This window comes from Lissotriton helveticus, chromosome 12, assembly GCF_964261635.1.
Source record: "Lissotriton helveticus chromosome 12, aLisHel1.1, whole genome shotgun sequence".
NCBI classification, from domain to species: Eukaryota; Metazoa; Chordata; class Amphibia; order Caudata; family Salamandridae; genus Lissotriton; species Lissotriton helveticus.
Window position 1 is genome coordinate 100,349,765 of NC_136073.1, and position 23,479 is coordinate 100,373,243.

Below are 23,479 nucleotides of genomic sequence, written 5' to 3' on the forward strand. Positions count from 1 at the left end.
TTTTTTCTATTGATGACATTAAAAAATTAGGGCGCTAGTCCTCCGATTGCTTTTTGCGCTACATCAGACAATTGGAACATAAAAATGTAAGCTGAAGGATACTAATTGTAATTTCTTTTTAGGTGTTCAGATTGCGCGCAAGCAAGTGTGGCTAATTGGCCATTCGTTCATCAAGTGGGCAGCTATACAGGCGGTCACAAGACATTTTGGCAGGAATTGGGCCTTTCTTCAGATGCAGTTTTTTTATCATGGTGGGGAAAGAGCGGGATGAAATGGGGCCAGGTTTTGCCGCTGGTCAGTGAATTTTCATTTAAAAGAATGCCAGATTTCCTTTTGATACATGTAGGAGAGAATGACCTGGTCCAGTTGCCAAGTTTGGGGCTGTTAATAGAAATGAAGACTGATCTCGAACTCTTCTTAAAGGCATGGCCCGTATATCGTCTCATCCTGACAGCTCTTCTGCCCAGGAGAGTGTGGAAAGGGGCGGACAGTTTCACGGCATTAGAACGGGCACGCTGGAAAGTATATCGGGATCTCCAAAGTTTTTGCTTTATAAATTGTATTTCTTGGTTGGTGCATGACGAAGTTAATAGGGCAGTTTTTTCAATTTTTCCGACATGAAGGAGTTCATCTGTCTTTCATTGGCAATGAAATTTATCTGTTGAATATACGGGAAATGATTGCTGGGATTCTAAATGTCAATCTATGATGTTAAGATTGTGCTGTTTTAGCGACAGCATATTTATGCATTTTAGTTTTCAGTGAATGGGCCCCTTTAGTCTAACTGTACATCTTTTTTGTATCTCTATTTCTCCACCCTCCCGCCCCCACTTCCTCCTTCCCCTGTTCCTCCCACCTCACCCTTCCTTTTTCTTTCTTTTCTCCCCCTCCTACTTCCTTCTCCAAAAAGTTTTATACTTACTGATCTATTAGTTTTATGTCTAGTTAACTTTCAGATTTTATTGGGGTGGTAGTTTCTTTGCTGAGCATATCATTTTTGGAAGGTGTTTCTTTGCTGGCGACAGCATATGGCTTTTATATTGTTTGGCACATGGTTCACATTGGAATAGAGATTTATCCTGTTTGGCGACAGTGGTTTTTACAAAACAAACTTTCCTCTCCTCACAGCTAACAGACAGGGTGGGGGGGACAGGAAAAACACCCGTGATGGGGTTTTTCCTGGTGGCAGATTTGGAGGAAAGCAAGACAGCAGGAAGGGGTGGGGGCATTAGCAATAGGTTCGGACAGAGGGAAGCAGGGGAGAGAAGTTGGAGTCAAGAGGTAGGCAGGGATGGAGATAGGCGTTTGGGGAGGAGGTTTTGGCCGAACAAGGTGGGGAAATAGTTGACAGGGGGATATGGCTTAGGGGATGGGGGTGTTAGTTTGGGAAATGTTTCATATTATGATCTGTTATGTATTTATATTGTATATTGCCTACCTGTCCAATAAAGCGGCCTTTACCCCACTTTGGTCTCGGGCGTGGTTATTGCCCGATGGGGTCCCGGGGGTGACACTCGCAGAGTGTTCGCCCCCGGGTTATTTCGGGCGATGGTACGCCCTAGACTGTCACGCGTGTGGGGGCCGCAGGGATTGGCTGGTGGCAATAGCGCGAGCGCGGGCATTCCCAACGTTTTATTGCGCACTTTGGGAGGAGAGGAGAGGTAGGGCTGGCGAAATTTGGCCCACCCTCCCACCCCCTTTTCTGTATAATTTCCGTATAACTTTCTGTATGACTTTGCCAATGATTGTTTTTCCATATGCATTAAAGTTCGTTCCGTGTGGTCATCGCTTGGACAGGTGGCAGATTTGGAGGAAAGCAAGACAGGCAGGAAGGGGTGGGGGCATTAGCAATAGGTTCGGACAGAGGGAAGCAGGGGAGAGAAGTTGGAGTCAAGAGGTAGGCAGGGATGGAGATAGGCGTTTGGGGAGGAGGTTTAGGCCGAACAAGGTCGGGAAATAGTTGACAGGGGGATATGGCTTAGGGGATGGGGGTGTTAGTTTGGGAAATGTTTCATATTATGATCTGTTATGTATTTATATTGTATATTGCCTACCTGTCCAATAAAGCGGCCTTTTACCCCACTTTGGTCTCGGGCGTGGTTATTGCCCGATGGGGTCCCGGGGGTGACACTCGCAGAGTGTTCACCCCCGGGTTATTTCGGGCGATGGTACGCCCTAGACTGTCACGCGGGTGGGGGCCGCAGGGATTGGCTGGTGGCAATAGCGCGGGCATTCCCAGCGTTTTATTGCGCACTTTGGGAGGAGAGGAGAGGTAGGGCTGGCGAAATTTGGCCCACCCTTCCACCCCCTTTTCTGTATAATTTCTGTATAACTTTCTGTATGACTTTGCCAATGATTGTTTTTCCATATGCATTAAAGTTCGTTCCGTGTGGTCGTCGCTTGGACAGGTGGCAGATTTGGAGGAAAGCAAGACAGGCAGGAAGGGGTGGGGGCATTAGCAATAGGTTCGGACAGAGGGAAGCAGGGGAGAGAAGTTGGAGTCAAGAGGTAGGCAGGGATGGAGATAGGCATTTGGGGAGGAGGTTTAGGCCGAACAAGGTGGGGAAATAGTTGACAGGGGGATATGGCTTAGGGGATGGGGGTGTTAGTTTGGGAAATGTTTCATATTATGATCTGTTATGTATTTATATTGTATATTGCCTACCTGTCCAATAAAGCGGCCTTTTACCCCACTTTGGTCTCGGGCGTGGTTATTGCCCGATGGCCACATGCGGCGGCTCCGCTCACGACAGCCCCTGCCGAGAACCCAGGGAGGGACCTCGTCGCTGCCTAGATGCAGAGTGTCTGTGCAACGAGCAAAAGTCAGACACAGAGAGCGAGCCGAAGTGCAAGAGTAGGCGTCTGGAGCAGCAGAGCCGGTGCGGCTCCCTGTATAGGCTGAAAGACCTTAGCCTACAGAGAACAACAAGGCGCGAGGGGCGCGAACCAGGCGCCATGGAAAAACAAACAAAGTAGTGCCTACATTAACAGATGCCGCTCTGCAGCGCAAGTTAACAGAAGTTGATCGATGCTGCTTCCTCCAGAAACTGAAGAAAATTGAAATGACGTGATGGACCACCAGCCAAGAAAGAGCAATGCCAGATTTCACCAATGGCAAGTGAGGAAGCAAAGAGAAATGTAATGGGTGGAGTTTAACTAGTAATACTGATTACTTGATGCCTCGTAGAGGCAGAGCATGCGCTACCTATGCAAGACCGAAAAATGCCATGATGTGTTTAAGTAGATCTAAAAACGCGTTTCTATAAATGGTGGCTAAAGGTTTAGGACAAAAATACAGGGGAAATACACAGCCTTTTTCACAAGGATAAATATGCGATTCCACAAGTGTCAGCATTTCAAAATAAAAACACCTTGGTGCCCGTCATCCTTATAAAATGTAGTCATTTTTCAAATAGTGCTATTAAGTCAATCGGATACTAGTTATCATTTGGCGCGTTAACAATGAACCTCTCCCAGTAAACTTGGAGATATCAGGGAATATTCTCAGCAATGCTTTCACCACACAAGATACAAGATAGTCATGGAAAAACGTCAAACTACTAGTCTAATATTGTAGAACTTTTAATCATTGAAGAGTACCTACTAACTTTGCCTACTAGCCTTCCACTGTTGATATGTCATGCTTGGCTTATACATTCATCTACACTGCTTAATATTTTGGTGCTGCAATTATTTGCTAGATGTTTCACTGTCCTGTCCAATCTTATTTTGAAGAAATTTCTATTTGCTTAATGTATGGTCTGAAGTTTTTGCAGCTTTTCTGCACCCGTATACACGTTCTGCTACTATGAAAGGGTCAGAGGAACTTTCCTTGAATCTCATCCAGCGGTGTGCTTCTGGCTGAAATTTCTTTTGCCCTCGTTTGCATTCTCCATTTAGTTTAGAGAATAGTGTCTTTCTGTACTTCTCCTTGTAACGTTGTTCAATTTTTTTCTTTTAAAGAAGGGAAAATGAGGCAAACCAGAATAGAGGAAAGAAGAATTAAAAGCTAAAGTAATATGGGACAATGGTATCTATTTGAACTTGTATGCATATGAATTTGGGTGTGTTGTAAGAATGTCCATCTACATGTAGGTCTAGGAAGTTGAGGGAGTTTCTTACTTCATCTGTTTGACCAGGGCCGACATACTGAATACTTGTAAAGATGAATCTACGGGTATTAGTTGATCCACTCAATGCTTCGTAAAATAATCATTTCTAAATTCAATGTCATAGTGACTTTATTGTATGTCTGTAGTAAAACATGTAATTTCCACACATAATGAAAACAGAACAAATTGTGTTAATTGTGCAGAAGACAATAATAAACGTAATTCAAAAGAGGTTATGTTGCCATACAGATTATAGCTATACTCACAGCAGGCATCAACGTTCGGCAAAAGAACAATTCAGCACTTTCAACTTGCATTAGGAGAAAACCACATTTGAAACAAGATATTCCTCCCAGCAATACCCTGCACACAAGTGACACTGGATAACAAATAAGCAATTTTGTAAGCCAGTTATGAAGGGATGGACAAATATGTCTTATATTCAATTATTTGTTGTAAATATGTCACAAAATAGAGAGTTTGTGAAAGATTTACAGGATTCACCCTGGCTTACTTCCTTAGCATTTCTAAGAGTTGTCAGGAAGAGACTAACTTTGTAGTTTGGTGAAAATGACAGTGGATCGCTCGGTTGTTTTATTTCTTTTTAATATTTCTTCTGCCTAATATGTGTTCCCGTGTGTTTTTTTCTGGTCTCAATAAAATGATGTAACATTTTGGAAAAAATATACATATAAGCAATCCAGCACTGGAAGAAATTATTGCAAAGACCTCCACAGCCACCATGTATTTCCCTTGCGTGCTTAAATATGCTGGAATAAAAGACATCCAAACACTGAGGAACACAAGCATGCTGAAGGTGATCCATTTGGCCTCATTGAAACTGTCAGGCAACTTCCGTGCTACAAAAGCCACCAGAAAACTTACATAAGCCAAAAATCCCAAGTATCCTAGCATGCTCCAAAGGGCAGCTTCAGAACATTCATTGCACTGGAAGATAATTGCCCCAGTCTTTAGTTTCATATTTTTCTCTTGGAATGGAGGGCAAAGAACCAGCCAAACAGCACAGAGGAGGACCTGACCCAGAGTGCCAACCGATATTGTAACCACAGGAACACTAGGGCCCAACCACCTCTTCATCAGACTGTTGGGCTTTGTGGCATTGAATGCAATCACTACCATAATGGTTTTGGCCAGTACACAAGATACACAAAGAACAAATATGATCCCAAAAGCAGAATGGCGGAATAAGCAGGTAAGTTTCTGAGGAACTCCAATAAAGAGAAAAGAGCAGAGAAAACCTAATATGAGACTTCCCAAGAGAAGGTAGGTGAGTTCCCTATTGTTTGCTTTAACAATGGCAGTGTCACTGTTCCTGAGAAAAACAAACAAAATGACAGCTGTTGAAAATGAGGAAAGCGAGGCAACACTGGTGAGGGTTGCCCCCAGGGGTTCCTGATAGGAAAGGTACTCTATTCTCTTGGGAATACACACCGTTCTTGTCCAATCAGGCCAAAGTTCACTTGGACATGCCCAGCAACTGATAGAATCTGCGAGAGAAATACATTATTTGCCTTCTGTGTACTTTTCAATAAATTGCATCTTACTAGAATCAAACAATTGTAAACAATATAAACACAATTTTAAATGTTTAAGTATCATGAAAGATGGGTACATTTCCTTGAATTAGTATGTAGAGGCTTGCTTGATACAAAGGACCCAATTACGAGTCTGGCCATCTATGGACTGCCAGACTCATGGGGGCATGGCGGTGGCGGTCTACCTGCTGCCCTTTTGCAACTAGGGCGGTTGGTTCGCCATAGCCCACTGCAGCTGCCAGGGAACTGCCATTCCCTGGTGCTGTTGCAGGGTGCAGAGGCATCAATAGCCTTGTTGGGTGTGCAAAGGTCCAGCCAAGCATATTAGGAGTTTGTTTTCCTCCATGAACTGTTTTTATCGTTCCCAATTTGGGGCCCATTTTTAGAGTAACTGCCATGGGAATGCCCCAAAAAAAGCCCACAGATAGGAAGAAACTCCTTCTCTGGCCGGCGGCCTGACTATGGCTTTGTCCGTGCGGCGACGGGAGGGAGCAGGTGCTGCCTTGCCCAAGTCATAATCAGGCCCTTACTTGTTTTTGTATAACCATATCATTTTGTTTTCTTTATTCTTTTGTAAGTCCAAAAAGTTCACATATTTCAGTTAGGGATTCATAACAAATGCAAATAGTTTAAACATGTATCTCCAGTTGTACATTAACTTTGTAAACAGTAGCTCTATATCAGTCCTCCCTCCCTGAATAAAAGAAATAAATAGAAAGTAGAAAAGAAAACAAGTCTATTTTTATTTGTCTAGCAATAACTTTCATCTTAAACTGAGTTAAAAAGTGGTGGTTTAAAACTCAATAGGCAGCTATGAATTCTTGAATTCAACTGTTCTAATGTGTTTGGGAGGGCATTCCAAAAAGACAAATTTCATCAAATCAAATATAGCTTTATTCGATTTTTGATATAAATAACCTTAAAAGTACAATTAAAACATCATTAAACATTTACAGTACGAACACAGCTACTTTTGTTTGATCAAAATCCATAACATTTCATCAAATGTGTGCTAACAAGTGAAGTGCAAAATTGGTTACTACTGATTGGCTGGGTGGTATTTTATAGTCAAAAAGAACATGTGATTAATGAATTGGCATAACCAGACATGTCTACTGGCCAGTTCTACTTTGAGAATGAAAAGTCACTGCTGATGTTTGACACAGTATTTAGACAAAATATTTAGTTCAAAATATAGAAAGACAGAAATATCTGATGTTGTGATTCAAAAATATAATTTCACCAAGTGAAGGGGGCGATAGAGGTCAGGAAACAGAGAACTCTGCCTCCTATGCATACTGTAATACCCAAAGAGAGTACATCTGTGTTGTTTGTCTATTTTTCCACTATTTATATTAGGTAGAAAACAGAGACTTTTCTTAAAATAACCTCACCCACAAAGATTTCCCTTGGAGGCATGCTTCATCATAGGGTTCTTCCCGTCCTGCTGCGGAACGGGTCGTGCTGCTACTGACAAATATGTGGGAGCACTTTTGATCATATACTATGAAGAATCGGAAGCAATATAAAAGTGGGAGGGTCTTATCAAAGGAGAAAATAAAGTGTAAATACCAGGCTAAATAAGAAAAAAAATTATTCTGACCTCTAGCTGGTATGGTTAAAAAAGGGGAAATGAAAGACATACAGTTATGTTCATTTATTTCAAAGGTCTACATGTTACAAACCCTACCTCAAAGCTTTTCATCAACACCACCTAATGATCCCTTGTAGCAGTAGGATGTTTGCATAAAGGAATAGGATATGTGCTGGTGTGTAACGTTGATGTAGGTATATAAGTATATTTAATACTGTTCTATTGATCTTTGTTAGCATGTATGAGTGAATCTATAGGTAAGTGTTTAGATGTGTGTGTAGATGTAGGAATCACTGAGTGAGTTTTTAGAAACTTGTACTGGTGTGTCAATGTTTCAAATATGGTACCTCATATTTTATAATGTGTGTTAAAAGATTATGCTACTGTATGATCCGGTGTATCAGCTTGTCACATGGATGATGTCATCAGTGATGTCATTTGAGATATCATCAGTGATGTCACTGACCATGTCATGAATGATGTAATATGTGACATCATCAGCAGTGTATTGCGGGCAACAGAGTTATAGTTAGTACAACTAACTATAACGGGGGAATTTCAGTGGTTTTATACGAGTGAAATGTCCAGCTAACTATAACCTCCCAGAAACCTATGTTTTTTCAGTGAATTTCTAAGGTTTTTTAAATGCTAATACCTAACTATAACTTATCTGAAACGTATGGTATTTTCAGTGAATTTCAAGGTTTTTTAAATGCTAATTCCTAACTATAACATCCCTGAATCCTATGGTTTTTTCAATGAATTTCAAAGGTTTTTTAAATGCTAATTCCTAACTATGATATATCTGAAACCCATGATTTTTCAGTGAATTTCAAAGATTTTTAAATGCTAATTTGTAAATATTTTTATTGTTTTTTAATATTTTCTAACTACATTTTTTTAATCCTTTTATTTTTAGATGTTATTTTTTAAATTACATTACACATTTTTAAAAAAAATGTTTGTACATAAAAATATTTTTCTTCATTATTTTATATTGTTTATAATATACTTAAATTATTATTTTTTATTTTTTATTTTTTTTGTAGTTGTGCACCCTACGAACACCCTACTCATTTACTGAGCGAAACGTGTCTGCCTTTTTAGGGTTGCTGTCTAGGATCCGCGAAGGGTGTGCGATGGGTACAACTTTTCCCACGCAGTTGCTATGCGACTTGTGCTCGACGCCGTGCGCATACGCGAGATGTACGTATAACGCAACATGATGGAAGCGCGGTAGTGCATGACGTCATAAACATATCAGATGCGATGTGGGCGCAACTTCCGCGATTGTTTCAATGTTGAAAAACGTATTTATATATATTTAATATAAATATTAAGACAAGAGATTATCTGAGGTTATTATTTTAATAATTTTCTTTAGCTTTCTTAAAAAGTACATCACTGTTATCCTATGGGTAGAAATTCACTTAGCAGGTAAATTGTGTTATCGTTACCTTTTCTTACTCAGTGGTGGATCCTGGATAGAGCAATGCTGCATCTCCTCTAACCAGTTGAAAGAATGCAAATTAGCAAAGACGCACGGAAGCCCACAACTTTTTTTATTAAAAAAAATATCGCTAGAATGCATGGACCATACGCTCACCCCTCGATTTTCCCCAAAAAAGAAAAAAAATAGGGGCCCAGGGAGACCTTGTGGGACTTCCTGAGGAGACCTAGAGGATTAGGGTGTGTCTACCCTCCCCCTTTTTATGTTTTAAACACACATTTCTCACGCTTCTTCAGTCCCCTTGTACCGAGACATAAAATGGCTACCAACAGTTTCTAGTTTCGAATGTTGACAATCACTTGACAGACAATTAGCCTTCAGCGCGTGATCGGAAGGGTGCGCTTATGGTACGAAGACAATAAGCGGAGTATACGTATTCAATTATTTTATGGGAAGTGGGTCGCGTGGCCCCCCTCCAGTGCCAAATTCCGGGGCATGGCTAGTTATACATTATAATTTTATGGAGGAGGGCTGCAATGCACACATGCGTGTTAATGTTACGCATGTGCACAATAAGTCCCACCGTCTGGCTATGTACCCCTAACATATTTCATTTTATTTGCGCATGCTCAATTACAACATGCCCAATCACAGCTCTCACACCCAGTAACATCATGCTCGACCAATCATCCTTCTGCAAGTATTTATAAGCTGCTAACCTTCTTGAACTTGTCCTATTCCGCAGTCACAGCCATTGAGGGTGTTCATATCCACTTCTTCGTAGGTGAGCGCTTTTTTAAGAGTAATTAAATGAATTAATCTGAACAATCTTCAAATAAGGCGTAAATGCAAATTTATGTTCGATTTGGCAATGCTGTTTTTAAGCACGCTTTCCTGCTTTTTTATATTGTTAAAGTTGACTTCATAACTTTTGTTTCTGTGCAAATCACTTAATCCTGGTGCGTTTATTTAATTTGCCAAGCGCCACGTGGCCGCCCCTACAGCAGTGAGCTACATGCTGTTCAAGTGAATGCGATGCAGTTTTTCTCATGTAAGTAGTGCGTCACGTGCCCCATGCACTGCAAAAGTAATGTTTTGGCTGCCAGTCACAAAGCTGAAGGGGTCCCCTGGGTACTACCTCCAGTTTGTGACTGGCTTACCACCAACTTGAGGTAGGCCATAAACTGCAATTATGTTATGACCTCATTCCGATCTTGTGAGTCACTCTTAGGAAGGGACACCCTTGGCACACCCCTTCCTAATATCGACTTGCACATCCTATCTTGTGAGTCAGTAATAGGTTGCTGACACAAAAAATAGGGTTTGTACATAGTAAAATGCCGAATGAGCTGTTTGTGACCTGTAAAATGCATCTTATATTTTGCCCCAGGTGTCAGTGAGGGCATCAGGGATCATTAACAGTAGTTTTTATGAGCTGATCTGCCCAGAAGAGCTGGAGAATCCTCCCCCATTCAGAGACACCCTGAAAGTATGTTTCAAAGCATTGTTGACTAACATAAAATACGTGCTCCATGACTTTGCTGTACATTGACATGATTATTTTAGTATTGAGGAAATTAGAGTCTGATATGGTGAACTTCTTCCTAGAATGGGTATTGGAATGTTGATATATATGTAGGGGATGATTGAAAATGCCAGACCAAGTCAGTGTGTTCTGGCTAAAGACGAGAAGTCATTGTTTTGTTGACTTTTTGTATGCAGAAGATTAGCTACCAGTGTCTTATCCTTTAGTTGCTGTAGAGGAGAAATATGAATGTTAACCTGAAATATAAACAATGTACAATAAGAACACAAGAAACATCTCCATACAGGTGCTTGAATTTACACCTGAGACAGTTTGTGGCAACTAGAGGCTATTGATAGATTTACAGGTGCTCCTCAGGTATAGGGATAGATAAAGGACTGAGAATAATGGCCCCACTGAATGCCACTGACTTACACCATTATGTTATTTGTAATCATTTAGACAGATTGTAATGGCAATTTTAGGCAAGCTTCCCTGTATGGATGGTGGCAGATCTAGTGCTTTCTTCATCCCTGAGTTCTTTAAATGGTAGCTGCTTAAAAAAAGTAACTCTTTGCTTAATTTCACTGACAATTCAGATTTGAAAGTAGCTTGATTCTGTTCTATATGGGATCACTGGTAATTTGACCCTGAAGCTTGGTGTGAAATATTGCAGAAACACACAACAAATTGAATTGACTCGATTGAACAAATATGACCATTGTCTCTTTCAAAAGGCACTCTACACATCTGCATTCAAGTCTTGTCCAGTACCTTCAACCACACTCAATACTTTTGGTAGCACTAATTTGCTTTCTGTCATTTTGCTGCCATTAGGAGGACGATCTTGCAATGCAACATGAATTTGGTTAAAATATACTGGCTCCGGTTGCTGATACCATGTACAAATGCATAACTAAAGGTTGCAGAATGCTAAGCAAAAACAGGATTATATGAACTACCCCGGCCAGATTCAGAAATCTTCTCTCGTCCTTGCTTCCAAAACTAGACCCAGTAACTGAGCCCAAATTACATACTATTTTGTAGTGACTGACAGGGAACAGGGGTGGTGGGCCGGAGGGGGGAACAAAATATTCATTTTTTTTTAAATCCCACTTAACTTCTCACAGCTGCCATCTCTCCTTCGCTTTGCTTGCTGACGACTCCCGGAAGCAGGAAGCACATAGACTCCTCTAAGCCAATCACAATGCTGTAACACAATAGAAGTTTGCCAAGCCTAAGAAACATTGGGTTTCTTTGTTGGTTGACAGACCATGAGAACTCTGCACTGCCTGAGGTGGGATAATTGCCGCAGGAATCCAGTCCACCACATCCCCCTGGGTGCAGTTTCATCAAAGAGAAACCTGGGATTACTGACCCTGCTTGAGCGCCCAATAGGGGCAACATCAGTGATTGAAGACGAAGACGTGCATCTTCAGGCTGAGAGGCGTTGCCAGGAAGGAGTCCCAACTGGTGAGTCACCAGTGAAGTCTAAGTGGAAGATGCGATTAGAGAAAGTACAGTGGGATGCAGAGGAACCTAGGTAACTGCAGACAAAGTGCAGCTGCTGGACTGTGAGTCTACTCATAGCCCCCACAGGAGTAGAGACAGTAGTGCCAGGTACAAGGTGGGATCACGCAAAGCAGAAAACAGGCTATTGAGGAGGAGGCAATTTAACTGGATCTCTGATAGGAGCACCAGCTTTAACAGAGTGAAGTGCTGCATTGGAGGGCTGAGTGAGAAGCTCCTCTATATGGAAAAAATACTAGAGGTGCTCAAAGCCAAAATTAAGACCTCCAATCGGGATCACAAAGGAACAACCTCTGCATAATAGCCAAATTACAAATATGGGCTTTATGGAGAACTATGTGGTGACTATACTGAATAAGCTCTTTAGGGCAACTTCCTTCACACCCCTATTCTTGGTGGAGAGAGCAAACTGTATGTGGAGTCCATGTACCCCACTGGATGCACAAGCTAGATCCATTATATTGCAGCTCTTCAACTATAAAGATCAAGACACAGTGCTCCAACTTGCTAGAGAACAGGGATCCCTCAAATGTGATGGTAACCCTATCTTTGTGTACCCTGACTTCTTGTTTTCAGTCCAAGCAGCAAGAAGCAAGTGATTCCCAGTCAAGGGAGGGTTCTGGGCAGTGGGAATGAGTTACAGCATTCTCTACATACCCAAATTAAAGATGACATTTGATGGCATGGCACGCCTCTTCTCAGACCTGAAGCAGGCAGAAACATGTGTTCAGCAGAAGATGGTTCAGAAATTATCGGCTGAGCAGGCAAGGCTGGCTCCGACAATATTCGCTATGGCGAGCAAGTCCACCCTGAGAGGGTTCACTGGGATGTCCCCATGATGAACACCTTTACTTGGAACACCACAACTGACATCTGGACCCTAGGTTTGATAACACTGAAATCCTGGCCACCAGTCCTACCCATGGATTTGTCACGACTTGTTATGTTCTTACAAGTTTTGGCATGTTTGAGAGGTTCTCGAATTTGGTTCTTGAAGGCTCTGGGCTGTCTGAGGTTAAGACAATCCTTTCTGGCCACGGTGCTCCCGACAATGAAAAGCCAAAGCAGACTGGCCCTTTCAAAAGGAGTCCCAAGAGCAATAAAAACGATAGGGAAAACCCTCTGTTGAGGGCGGAGACTCCAGGAATGGAAAGGAAGGAAAGAACCCACAAATAGGAGAAAAAACATGAAAGCAGTGGAGAATTGAAGGCAAGAAATCCAATTAGGAGTAGAAGACTTAAAGGAATCCAAACTGGTACAGGAAGCACAAATCGGAAACAAAAGCACGCCAACAGGAAGCAAAAATACACCAAGTAGGAGCCAAGGTCCTTAACGAGAGCAAGGACACACCAGCAGGAGCAAGGAATGTTGCAATGCAGGGAAACAAAGGTTTCAGTCCCTTAAATATCCATAGGCAGGAAGTGGTGTAACAGAAAGTGATGTAACAGGAAATAGGTCGTCGCCATCTTGGATATGGAAAAGGAAACGTAAGGAATAGAGAAGGTCGCCATATTGGAAATGGTTGAACAAAATACCTTCCCAAGGCCCTCTGGGAAACAGGACTGAGGACTCATGGGAAGAATAATTACCAAGATGTCAACAAGAGAAGTCGCACTCCAAAACTGGAGCTGTGATCTTCCTACTTTGTATTAGTGTGCATTAACGTTCGGTCATGTTGTGCTTCGATATGCCCGACTAGACATATGTGTTGCGAAGTGTAACTGCGATTCTGGAACAGTTGGTGCGCCATGCTGTACCTGCAACGGGCCCAAGAAGAAGGAAGTGCTTGGGGGTGGTCCATGCCGCAACCTGGCCTGTGGTGATGTAGCGGGCAGCGCCGCGAGCTGAACCATGGCCCACAGCACAACAGGATTGGGGGTTCGTAGGACCCACGGTACCTCCACCATAACCATTCCTCAGTTCTGTAGTTGCAATGCTGGTAGGGTCGGCTACATGAGAGGTCATTGTTATTGGCTAGTTAAAGAGCGGGGAGGTGGGAGGGTACGTTGTTAATCTATGGCTGCTTGGAGAGGCTGGAGTGGGAAGGAGGGTGGAATACTGACATGTCACACATCAATGTTGCATTTTACATGACCATGATCCATGGCACACGGTGGTCTCAGGCACATACGCGTTCCACATTATGACCAAGGCGACAAATTTTAGTCCTGCAGTCACAACACATATTTCCCAGTAGCAAAAGAATTGATTGGGACTAGATTTCTAACCTGGAAAGTGAAAGGGATGAACGATTCCAGCAAAATGTGCCACATCATGGTACATCTGCAGAGACATGATATAGACATGATGCTAATTCAGGAAATGCAACTGAATGCAAACATGCAACATAGACTTCATTCGTGATGGAGAAAGCATAGATACACAGTGTTGTACTCACCATATGCATGGGGAGTGGTGATTTTAATTCTCAGAGTTATTCCTGCCCATCCACTGGATAGTATCCATAGATCCAGAAGGGTATCCATAGATCCAGAAGGGAGATATATCCTGCTACATGTGCTACTGTGCAAGCACTCTGTCCTGATCATATCCATATATAGCCCAAACAAAGAGAGCCCTACTTTTTTCCTTGGTTTATGGCAGAAAGGGCCGAGCTATGGGACTGACACTGTACAATGGGGGGAGTTTCAATGTTATTTTAGTCCTGAAATTCGACAGATTAGGGCAGAGACATTAAGTCAGAAAGCGGCTGACAGATATATGGCCATCTAGTACCCCGAATGGTCAGGAAACAATGCACAATTGAAATGGTCCAGATTAGACTATTGTCTGGTAGTGGAGGCATGGGAGTGTTGGACACCAGTGTATGACATCTGGCCAGAACCTATTCTGATCAAACCCCTGGGGTCCTCAGGGGCATAAGATCCCAAATGAACAGACTTGCAGACAATTTGAAAGATCTGGAGGAGTAACTAGCTAGGAAGGGTACCCCGGAGACGCTCGCTGTGGCACGTGCTATACTTAATGCAATCCAAGAGGAAGTGCAGAGAGCGCTCAACCATCTCAACAAGAAATTCAGAGCCCGTACATATGTGGAGGGTGATAGACCTGGCAAAACTCGGGTAAATCTTATATGAAACACCCTCCCCAGATCAGTCATCACCGAGATAACAACAAGTATCAAAAATGTAATCTCCTCTGAAATCCTAACAGAGTTCAGTACATACGTTCAGGAGTTGTGTAGCTCCAGTGGTTCCCAATCTCCTCAAGAGTTTGCAGGCTACTTCGACACAATAGCACTGGTGTTGCTAGATGCAGTGCACAGACAATATTTGGTTCAATCCATAATGGTCAAAGGTATATTCAGGACAATCTGACACCTCCCAAACGACAAAACACCAGGTCCAGATGGACTACCTTCCCAATTTTACCAAGAATATGCACAGATCGGGTGCCCCGGCTGCAGGTGGTATACACAGAGATACAAGAATGGCATATTACCTCTGAGAAGCATTGTTAAATTATGTGAACTGTATTTCTATAGTGCATTACTGCCCGGAGGCGTCTAAGTGCTCTTCAGATTCAGGCTAGGTATGTTACAGGTCCTATTATCGGGATCTTAACAGCCAGGTCTTTAACGCTTTCCTGAATGCTAGGAGACTGGTTGCTGCTTTTATAGAGAGAGACCGTGTGTTCCATGCTTTAGATGCTTCCAGCACTATGCTCTTCCTCCCACATCGTACTTGTTTGTACCTTGGTAGTATTAATAAGTTAGCAGATCCTGATCGAAGATTTCTGGCAGGGAGATATGGTTTGAAACTATGGTTTAGGTATTCGGGCCAAGATTGTGGAATGCTTTATAAACTAGACATAGGGGCCGATTTTGATTCCGGTGAATCCGCATCCTCCGGGCCGATGGAAGCCACCGCCGGCCTGGAGGATGCGGATTCACCGCCGCGTTCCGAGAAAACACCCACCGCCAGATTAGGATGGCGATGGGAACAGCGGCGGGCGGCAGGTCCGTCCGCCGCTGATCCGCGCGGTGTTGACCGCAATTTGGTGGCGGTGTCTGCAAGACACCCCCAGCCAAATTAGGCTTTGTGTGTAAACATGCTTTTCCGCAGCGGCTTTTCCGCCATGGAAAAGCATGTGGACCTTTGCTTCTGGGGGCCCTTTGCGGGCCCCCAGGGTGAAAGGGGGGGTGGGGGTGCACATGGGGGGTACCTATGTTACCCCCCTGCATTTGCATGCACAAAGCGGCAGGCACCGCGCGGTGCCTGCCGCTTTGTGCATGCAAATGAAAAGCATGCACTTTTTAACATTGCGGCGGGTGCTGCTTGAAGCAGCACCCGCCGCAATGCTAAAGATATGGGATGTGACCGCCAGGGTGGCGGTCACATCCTAATTGGTATGGAGGGAATGCCGCTGCCCCTTCGGACGCTCCCTCCACCTCATAATCGACGTCTTAGTACCTTTAAAGTTATTCTTTGCTTAACAGAGAGCCAATGCACATTTTTTAATTCTTGAGACACGAAGCAATTTTTGGGAATTTTTAACGGAAGTCTTATGAGTAGTCAGAAGCAGGCTATTGCAATAATCAATCTTGGACAGAATTAGCGATGTAACTAATGTCTGTTGTACTTTATGTGGTATAAAAGGCAAAACCTTTTTAATTGTTCTGAGAATGTAAAAAGTAGAAGAAGTGGGTTTATTTACCTGATCAGTGAAATTGAGGCTGTTATCTATGATCACCCACAGAGGAGGGGATGGGGGCCATGAAGCTGGCCAGACTGTTGGCCCTCAAAAAGACAGATGTGGTACAAAAACTAAGACTTCTGTCTTTCCTGTGTTTAATTTGAGACAGTTACTGTCCATCCAGTTATGGATAGTCCGCTTGCAATGATGAAATCTGGACTCTATGCCTATATCTTTCTTTCCTATAGAAAAGCCAATTTGAGTATCGTCGGCCTAGGATGTAAGAGAGAACCCCAAACCTCTTATCATATTTCCTAGTGGGGAAACATAGATATTAAAAAGGGTAGCCCTGCAGGACTCCACATGGAAGGGAGACAGGATGAGAGACAACATTTTCCAGTTTTTCTATTTGCTTCCGATCCGTTAGGTAAGATTTTAGCAGGTCCCATTCTAGATTAGTGACCAAGCAAGTTGCTAGCCCTGCTAACACTAATTCATGACTGACTGTATCAAAGGCAGCCAAGAGATCAAGTTGAATGAGGGCTGAACCTTTTCCTTGATTTATTATAGTGGGTTTCCCCCTTTTCTGAGAAGTGCTTTGACAAATCATCACAAAATGATTGATTGGCAGCCAAAGATTTTATGTTGCCTTAGCTGGGTAATTCTATATATTGTCCTGCAGAGATACTTAGTGGAAACTTTCGCTTCTCAATCTTCTTAGTGAAATAAAAAGCACTGGCTTTCAAAATAAGATCTTTATAGGCAGCTATAGATTCTTTATTTTTTGTCTTTTCCTTTCTCTTTATAGGCCGTTCTCATTTAAAAAAAATTATTTTCTGCATTCTTGTTTACATTTCCTATGTTCCATTGAAAACAATGGTTCTGAGGGACTTTGTAGCTTTGTTTTAACTGTTTTGACAGGGGCTACTTGATTTGATGCATTCTCCAATCAATTGTTATACTGTGTAGCTGCTACCTCAGCATCTTTTACAAAGACTGTAGATGTATTCTCCAATACTCCATTTAAGTGCTCAGGGTTCACATTTCGCCAAACACTTGACAGAAAGGAAGATGGCATTTTATTTACATTAGTGTTCATTTGTAATAGAGATAGTTCAAAGAAACCTGCTCTATGATCAGACTATACAAGTTGGGATGTCTTTACATTGCTTATATGGGGGTAATAGAAAAATATCCAATCCAATGTATGACCCGCCTGGTGTGTTCATTCTCGTACTAATTGATCTAGTCCTGGTGATGACAAAGTTTGCAGTAATACTGCTGTCTCAGGGTTCGTAGTCACATCTAGATGGTAATTAAAATTGCCCAAAACTGTGTAATTGGAATCTGAAATAATATGCTCGAAGAGTCTAGCTATTTCCTGAGGGAAGTCTTTTTTGGTGCATTGATGAATTTACCCCCCAAACTGGGAAAACCAAGCACTAACCCCGCTCATACAGGCCACTCTTGCTTACTAACATAAACAACAAAATACTGGCAGTCAGATTACTACCTTTCATGCCAAAGCTGGCCCGCCCTGACAAGGTTGACCTTATACCTAGTAGATCCACACTACTCAGTTTGTGCACTCTGTTCATGATACTACATAATATAGACCCCGATGCAACCAAAGCATTTGACTAGTTAGACTATCTTTTCTATGTGTTGAAACAGCCGGGCATCAACAAGCATTTCAAAAGCTGGATACATCTGCTATATATAAGCCCAATAGCCAGGCTGAGGCAGGACAGAGTTGTGTCTGCCCTGACACACAGTTGGCTAGGGGGATGCAGCAAGGTTGCCCGCTGTTCCTCCACCCGGTTTGCATTGACAATGGAGCCTCTGGCTGCTAGGTGGTGCCAGCACCATGTGGAGAAGAGACGGGCATTCACGGGTAGGAAGGTTTTGACATCACTCTGCACTGAGCGGTTGTATGACGTTACAACGCATACTTTTAAAACGCACACCTTTACAATGCATTTTTTACAACGCAACATCCATTACAACGCATTCCATTACAACGCATGCCATTACAACGAATTTTTAAAAACTACCTTTACTACGCATTCCATTACAACGCATACTACCATTACAATGCATACCATTACAACGCATAACATTATATTGCATGTATGGTAAGTATTGGATAGTGTAGGGGTAAAAAATACTATTCTAACTCCAGGGGGTGCAACAGTAGGGTACGTGTTGGATAGTATAGGGGTAAAAATTACTATTTTAACTCCAGGGGGTGCAACAGTAGGGTAAATGTTGGATGGTAATCGTATGCATTGTAATGGTATGCGTTGTAATGACTGCGTTGTAATGACATGTGTTGTAATGGTATGCGTTGTAGTGTCATGCGTTGTAATAGTTGCGTTGTAATGGCCTGCTATGTAATGGATGTTGCGTTGTAAAAGTTTCGTTGTAATGGTAGTGCTTTGTAAAAGTTGCGTTGTAAAGGTTTTTTCTCCCACTGAGCATGTCACACTCAGAGTCAAAGACTGAGCACCTAATATGGTACTCCTAATTTGTGAATGAATTTTCCTTGCTTTCCTTTTGGTGATAAAGATAAAATGGGCAAATACCCTTCTAATGCCGCTTACAGACTGCACAAAAGCATGCGTACTGGATTACCCACTAGTCTGGAAGACAGAGGCCTTTAGGTGTCAGGGATCCAAATTAGCAAGGACACGCAAGAAAGTGTTATCATGAATTACAGGAGGGCGCTGACCAAAACAGACTAAGTAGCCAGATGGATCCGAATTCCCCTGTCTCTAGCCGGAGGGCTGTCTCTCGCCAAGATGGTGATACTACCAACATTTCTTTATGTGTTCAACAATATACTAATACAGCTAAACACATCCTTCTTTCAGCAGAGGCAGTCACTTTTGACGAGGCAGGCATGGGCTCAAAAGACAGGTCCGGCTCAAGTGGGAGACTTTGACACTCCTGTACGAGAGCCCGCGCTGCACAAACCAAATATAGAACTCTACAATTTCAGTGCACAGGCGCAGTGTGCATTACGGGTCTTTCACAACTCCATACCAGCCACATGTAGCTGTTGAGCGTGACATAGCTGCTCCTTAAAACTCAAAACATATGTCTGTGCAGAGGCTAGGCACCCAATGATAGGACATTAATCCAGTCGGAGAAGCAATATGGGCCTGGTGGTGTCTGCTAACCAAGGTAGGGCTGCACCTTGTGTTTGCCCCCAGCATATAACACCTTGCTGCCACTGACATGCAAGCATGCCATGGCAGTTTGACCATGAACTATGGGCTTCCACTGTCTAGCTGACCTTTATCAAGAGGGCAGTTTTATTCCTCCTGGAGGCCATTACAGGTCCTGCAAAAAAATGGGGCCCACCCTTTCTGCAACAGCCACCCACATCTGCACTACTTGAGCATGTCTGCACTTCTCCACACCCTAGGCACCTTGTCTCTAGCAGACATACAGCAACCCAAACAGCCCTCCATATCATTCCGGCAGCTGCAAGAGGGCAATGGGAGACAGATCTCCATATGGATCTAACGGACACACAATGCACATACTGCTGTGCACAAACAAAGACTATGTCCCCCAATACAGGCTTAAACTGATACATTACAAGTACCTTCACAGATTATAGCACACACCTGCCAAGCTATACAGACTGGTACTGAGAGACTCTTCATGGTGCAAGAGATGTGGAGCACAAAAGGCAGATTTCTGGCTTGCAGCATGGGATTGCCCGGGGATCAGGGCATACTGGGAGAAGATGGGAAGAGAGATGACAGACATGGTGGGCACACTCAATGCTTCTGCCACTGATAGCCTTACTATGCTACATGAAGAACATACTGACACCTGACTGAAAACTAACTGCACTGCTTCTGGTGCTGGCAAGACACAGTGTGGCAATGAGATGGGGCCAAGGGTCACTACCCATGCTGTCACACCGGATTCATGATGTTATTTTGCATTGAGCTACTATGGGCCAACTGGGAGTTGACACAGTTTCCATGTAGGCCTTGAGAAATTTGCGTATGAGTGCACCTTTATCTACCTCAACAAGCATGAGAAGAGGCCCCAGGAGAGGCTGAAGGTCTGGACAGTGACTGGAAGAGTCTGGCAGGAGTGTTGGGATGGCTGTGGCCCCCTGCTCCTGGATTCCTGGTTGGAGCACTGAGCCACCCACAGAGGCCGATCTTATTGATTGAGATGGGCATGTAATGGCTGGTAACAATGACACACATGGGTGTGAGTGGGGAGGCCAATCATTGTCGGAGGGAAAATTCCTCCTTTGAGTTTACACGGAAAGGTTGATGTGAGATTTGTAAATTGTTTGGTTGTAACTGTTTCTTCTAATCAAATAAAGAAAAAATTGTTTAAAAACCATTTCTTTCTTTTTAAACACATCCTATTTTTGCTTTAAGGAAAGCAGACTGTATTTAAGAAAAAATAATCTTTATTAAAAAGCAATAACAGACATGATGGTCTGCTGAGCCCAACAGGCCACCTTCACTGTCATGACAGCGAAGTGTAGTAGGTTACAATTTGCAACCAACCTCAGTAATAATCATAAGGTAGGGCAAATTGCAACCCACCGCAATTTCTGTATTTTGTGAACCAAACGTATTAGTACAAAGGTTTGTTCACACAATACCATAAGATTTGCAAAAAGTCTGCGTGCAAACTACTTCCATGTTTTTTGAAACCTCTCTTTGCACATCTCACTCTAAGGGAGTTGGCATACATTGCTATTATCACCAGATAGTATATACAGAGGTATACCTGTGTAAAAGCTTTGATAACAGCATTTCATGCATATCTTTTAGTAAAGTAATACTGAATTAGGTAGTAATGCAATTTAGTCTGTTTGATTTCACCTACTGATATAGTTTTATCCTCTAAATGTTCACCATTATATTTCTTTTCACCTAGTGACCTTGGTGGATTTATATTGCTTTAGTAAACAGTCTCATTGTACTTGTATTTTTATAGTGCTTACTACCCCTGATGAGGCATTGAATTGCTTTTTCACGAGTAGCACACTACTCTGGAACCCCGAAAGGATTAGTGGTGGATTAGTAAAGGGACACAGAAGTCATTAATTTGTGCAGTGGACATGTGAATTTGTTAGTTTGATTGAATAGCATAATGGAGGGAAAGAGGAGGGAAAAGTGTAGAAAGTGTTATTGAGATGATCATAGTAATAAGGTGTGGTTTGGGATGAGTCAAAGGAGGGACAGAGGAGGGAAAGGGAATAGGGAGATCAAAGTAGTAAAATGAGGTTTGGGATGAGTCAAAGGAGGGATATATGAAGGAAAAAACTATAAAGTGTTATGTGGGGATCATAGTAGTGAAATGAGGTTTGTGTGAGCCAAAGAGGGATAGAAGAAGGTAGAGTCTAGAAAGGATAATTTGGGAGATCAAAGTAATTGAATAAGGTTTAGGATGAGTGAGAGTGGAAGTAAAGGATAAATTAAGAGGATGAGACATTAGAGTAGTGCATTGGAAAGAGTTGATTATTTTTTCTTTTAATGTTGGAGTAAAGTAATATATAGATACATAACTACAAAGAAAGGGTAGACATGTATTAGGAAGATAATATATTGAGACATAACATTGTATTGTATAAAGTCCCATATATGCCTGTGTGATAGATAGTTAGAAAGTCAGACTTGCAGTGTTGCTGTACGTAAAATAAATGTATTTGTACATTTTTATAAAAACTTTTTTGTTTATTTTATTTTTATATTTTCATCAATATATAAATAGTGAAGCACTTGTAGATGCAAATGTTATGTACATATTTACATATTGTGATGGAGAAAATAAAACAGAGACCCATGCACATCTAATCAAATTGCTTTTATGAAAATGATGCAGTGACCTATATACGTGTTAAGCTTAAGAGATAAATGTATATATATTCACTGGAAAAAAAAAGGTTATAGGGACGGTATAGTTAGGCTAATAATTCACCCATACAAAACCAGTGAAATTCAGCAACTATAGTTACCTTAGCTAACTATCACTTTCGCCCCCGCAATGTACTGCTCATGACCTCACAAATTACATCACTCATGACATAGTCAGTGACATCATGTATCCCTCATCACTCATCCTAAACCTTATTTAACTACTATGATCTCTCCAATCCCTTTCTAGACTCTTCTCTCCTCTATTCTCCTTTGACTCATCGCAAACATCCTCTTACTACTATGATCTCTCAAAGAATACTTTCTAGACTCTTCCCTCCTCTATCACTCCATGAACCAATTTAAACAAACTAACTGACTCACATGTTCACCGCTCAGATTAACAATTTCTGTGTCCCTATACTATATTGGGGCACTGGAGTAGAGGGCTACTCAACAAAAAGCGCATCAACGCCTCATCAGATATATGTATTTATAGAAAAGCTCATATCTAACCACATACATATAATCAACTTATACATGTTTACATACACAAGGATATGCTGTACATTTGTGTTTCAGTATGGTGGTTATGTAGAAAGGAGCCAACTCTTGAACTGCCTTTGAAGATACGATAGTTATCTGTGGATCTTATGTTTAGGGGTAAGACTTTCCATAGTTTGGCTGCTTGAACAGAGAAAGATGTACCACCCATGTTTTTTTCTTGTATGCACGTGTTTCGAAGCAAGGTGCCAATCTGCAGTGGCAGTTCCATTGTTGAAAGAAGTTGGGTATTTTAATCTTAATGAAAAGTGGTACTGTGCCAAGTGTGGCTTTGTAGGTGTTACAAAGCAGTTTGAAGGTGGATCTTCTGGCAACCAGTAACCAATGTTGGGCCCTCAAGGCAGGGGAGATGTGGGCTTGTGGCTTTTCATGTAGGAGTAGTCTGGCAGCAGAATTCTGAATTAGTTGTACATTTTTCATAGTTGGTAAAGACAATCAATGTTGAAGGCCATTTGCATAATCTAGTTTAAAGAGTACATGAGAGATAGTAGCCTGGCCCTTGTGTGGAAATCCTAGGTGGGGAAATATGCATAGTAGCGTTTTCATGTAATGACACTTGATCATGCTAATTTGTCCACTTCTGCATTTA

The 23,479-nt window shown here is 42.2% G+C and overlaps 1 protein-coding gene across 1 annotated transcript in view; it reads right to left on the reverse strand.

Annotated features, from left to right (window-relative positions):
- Positions 1-4,706: 4,706 nt before the first annotated feature.
- The window catches only part of LOC144797947 (extracellular calcium-sensing receptor-like), a 164,199-nt gene continuing 145,426 nt past the window's right edge, over positions 4,707-23,479 (reverse strand). Inside the window, exon 6 of the mRNA XM_078668750.1 lies at positions 4,707-5,620. Within this exon, the coding sequence (XP_078524876.1) occupies positions 4,707-5,620 (914 nt within the window). The remainder of the gene's footprint in view (positions 5,621-23,479) is intronic.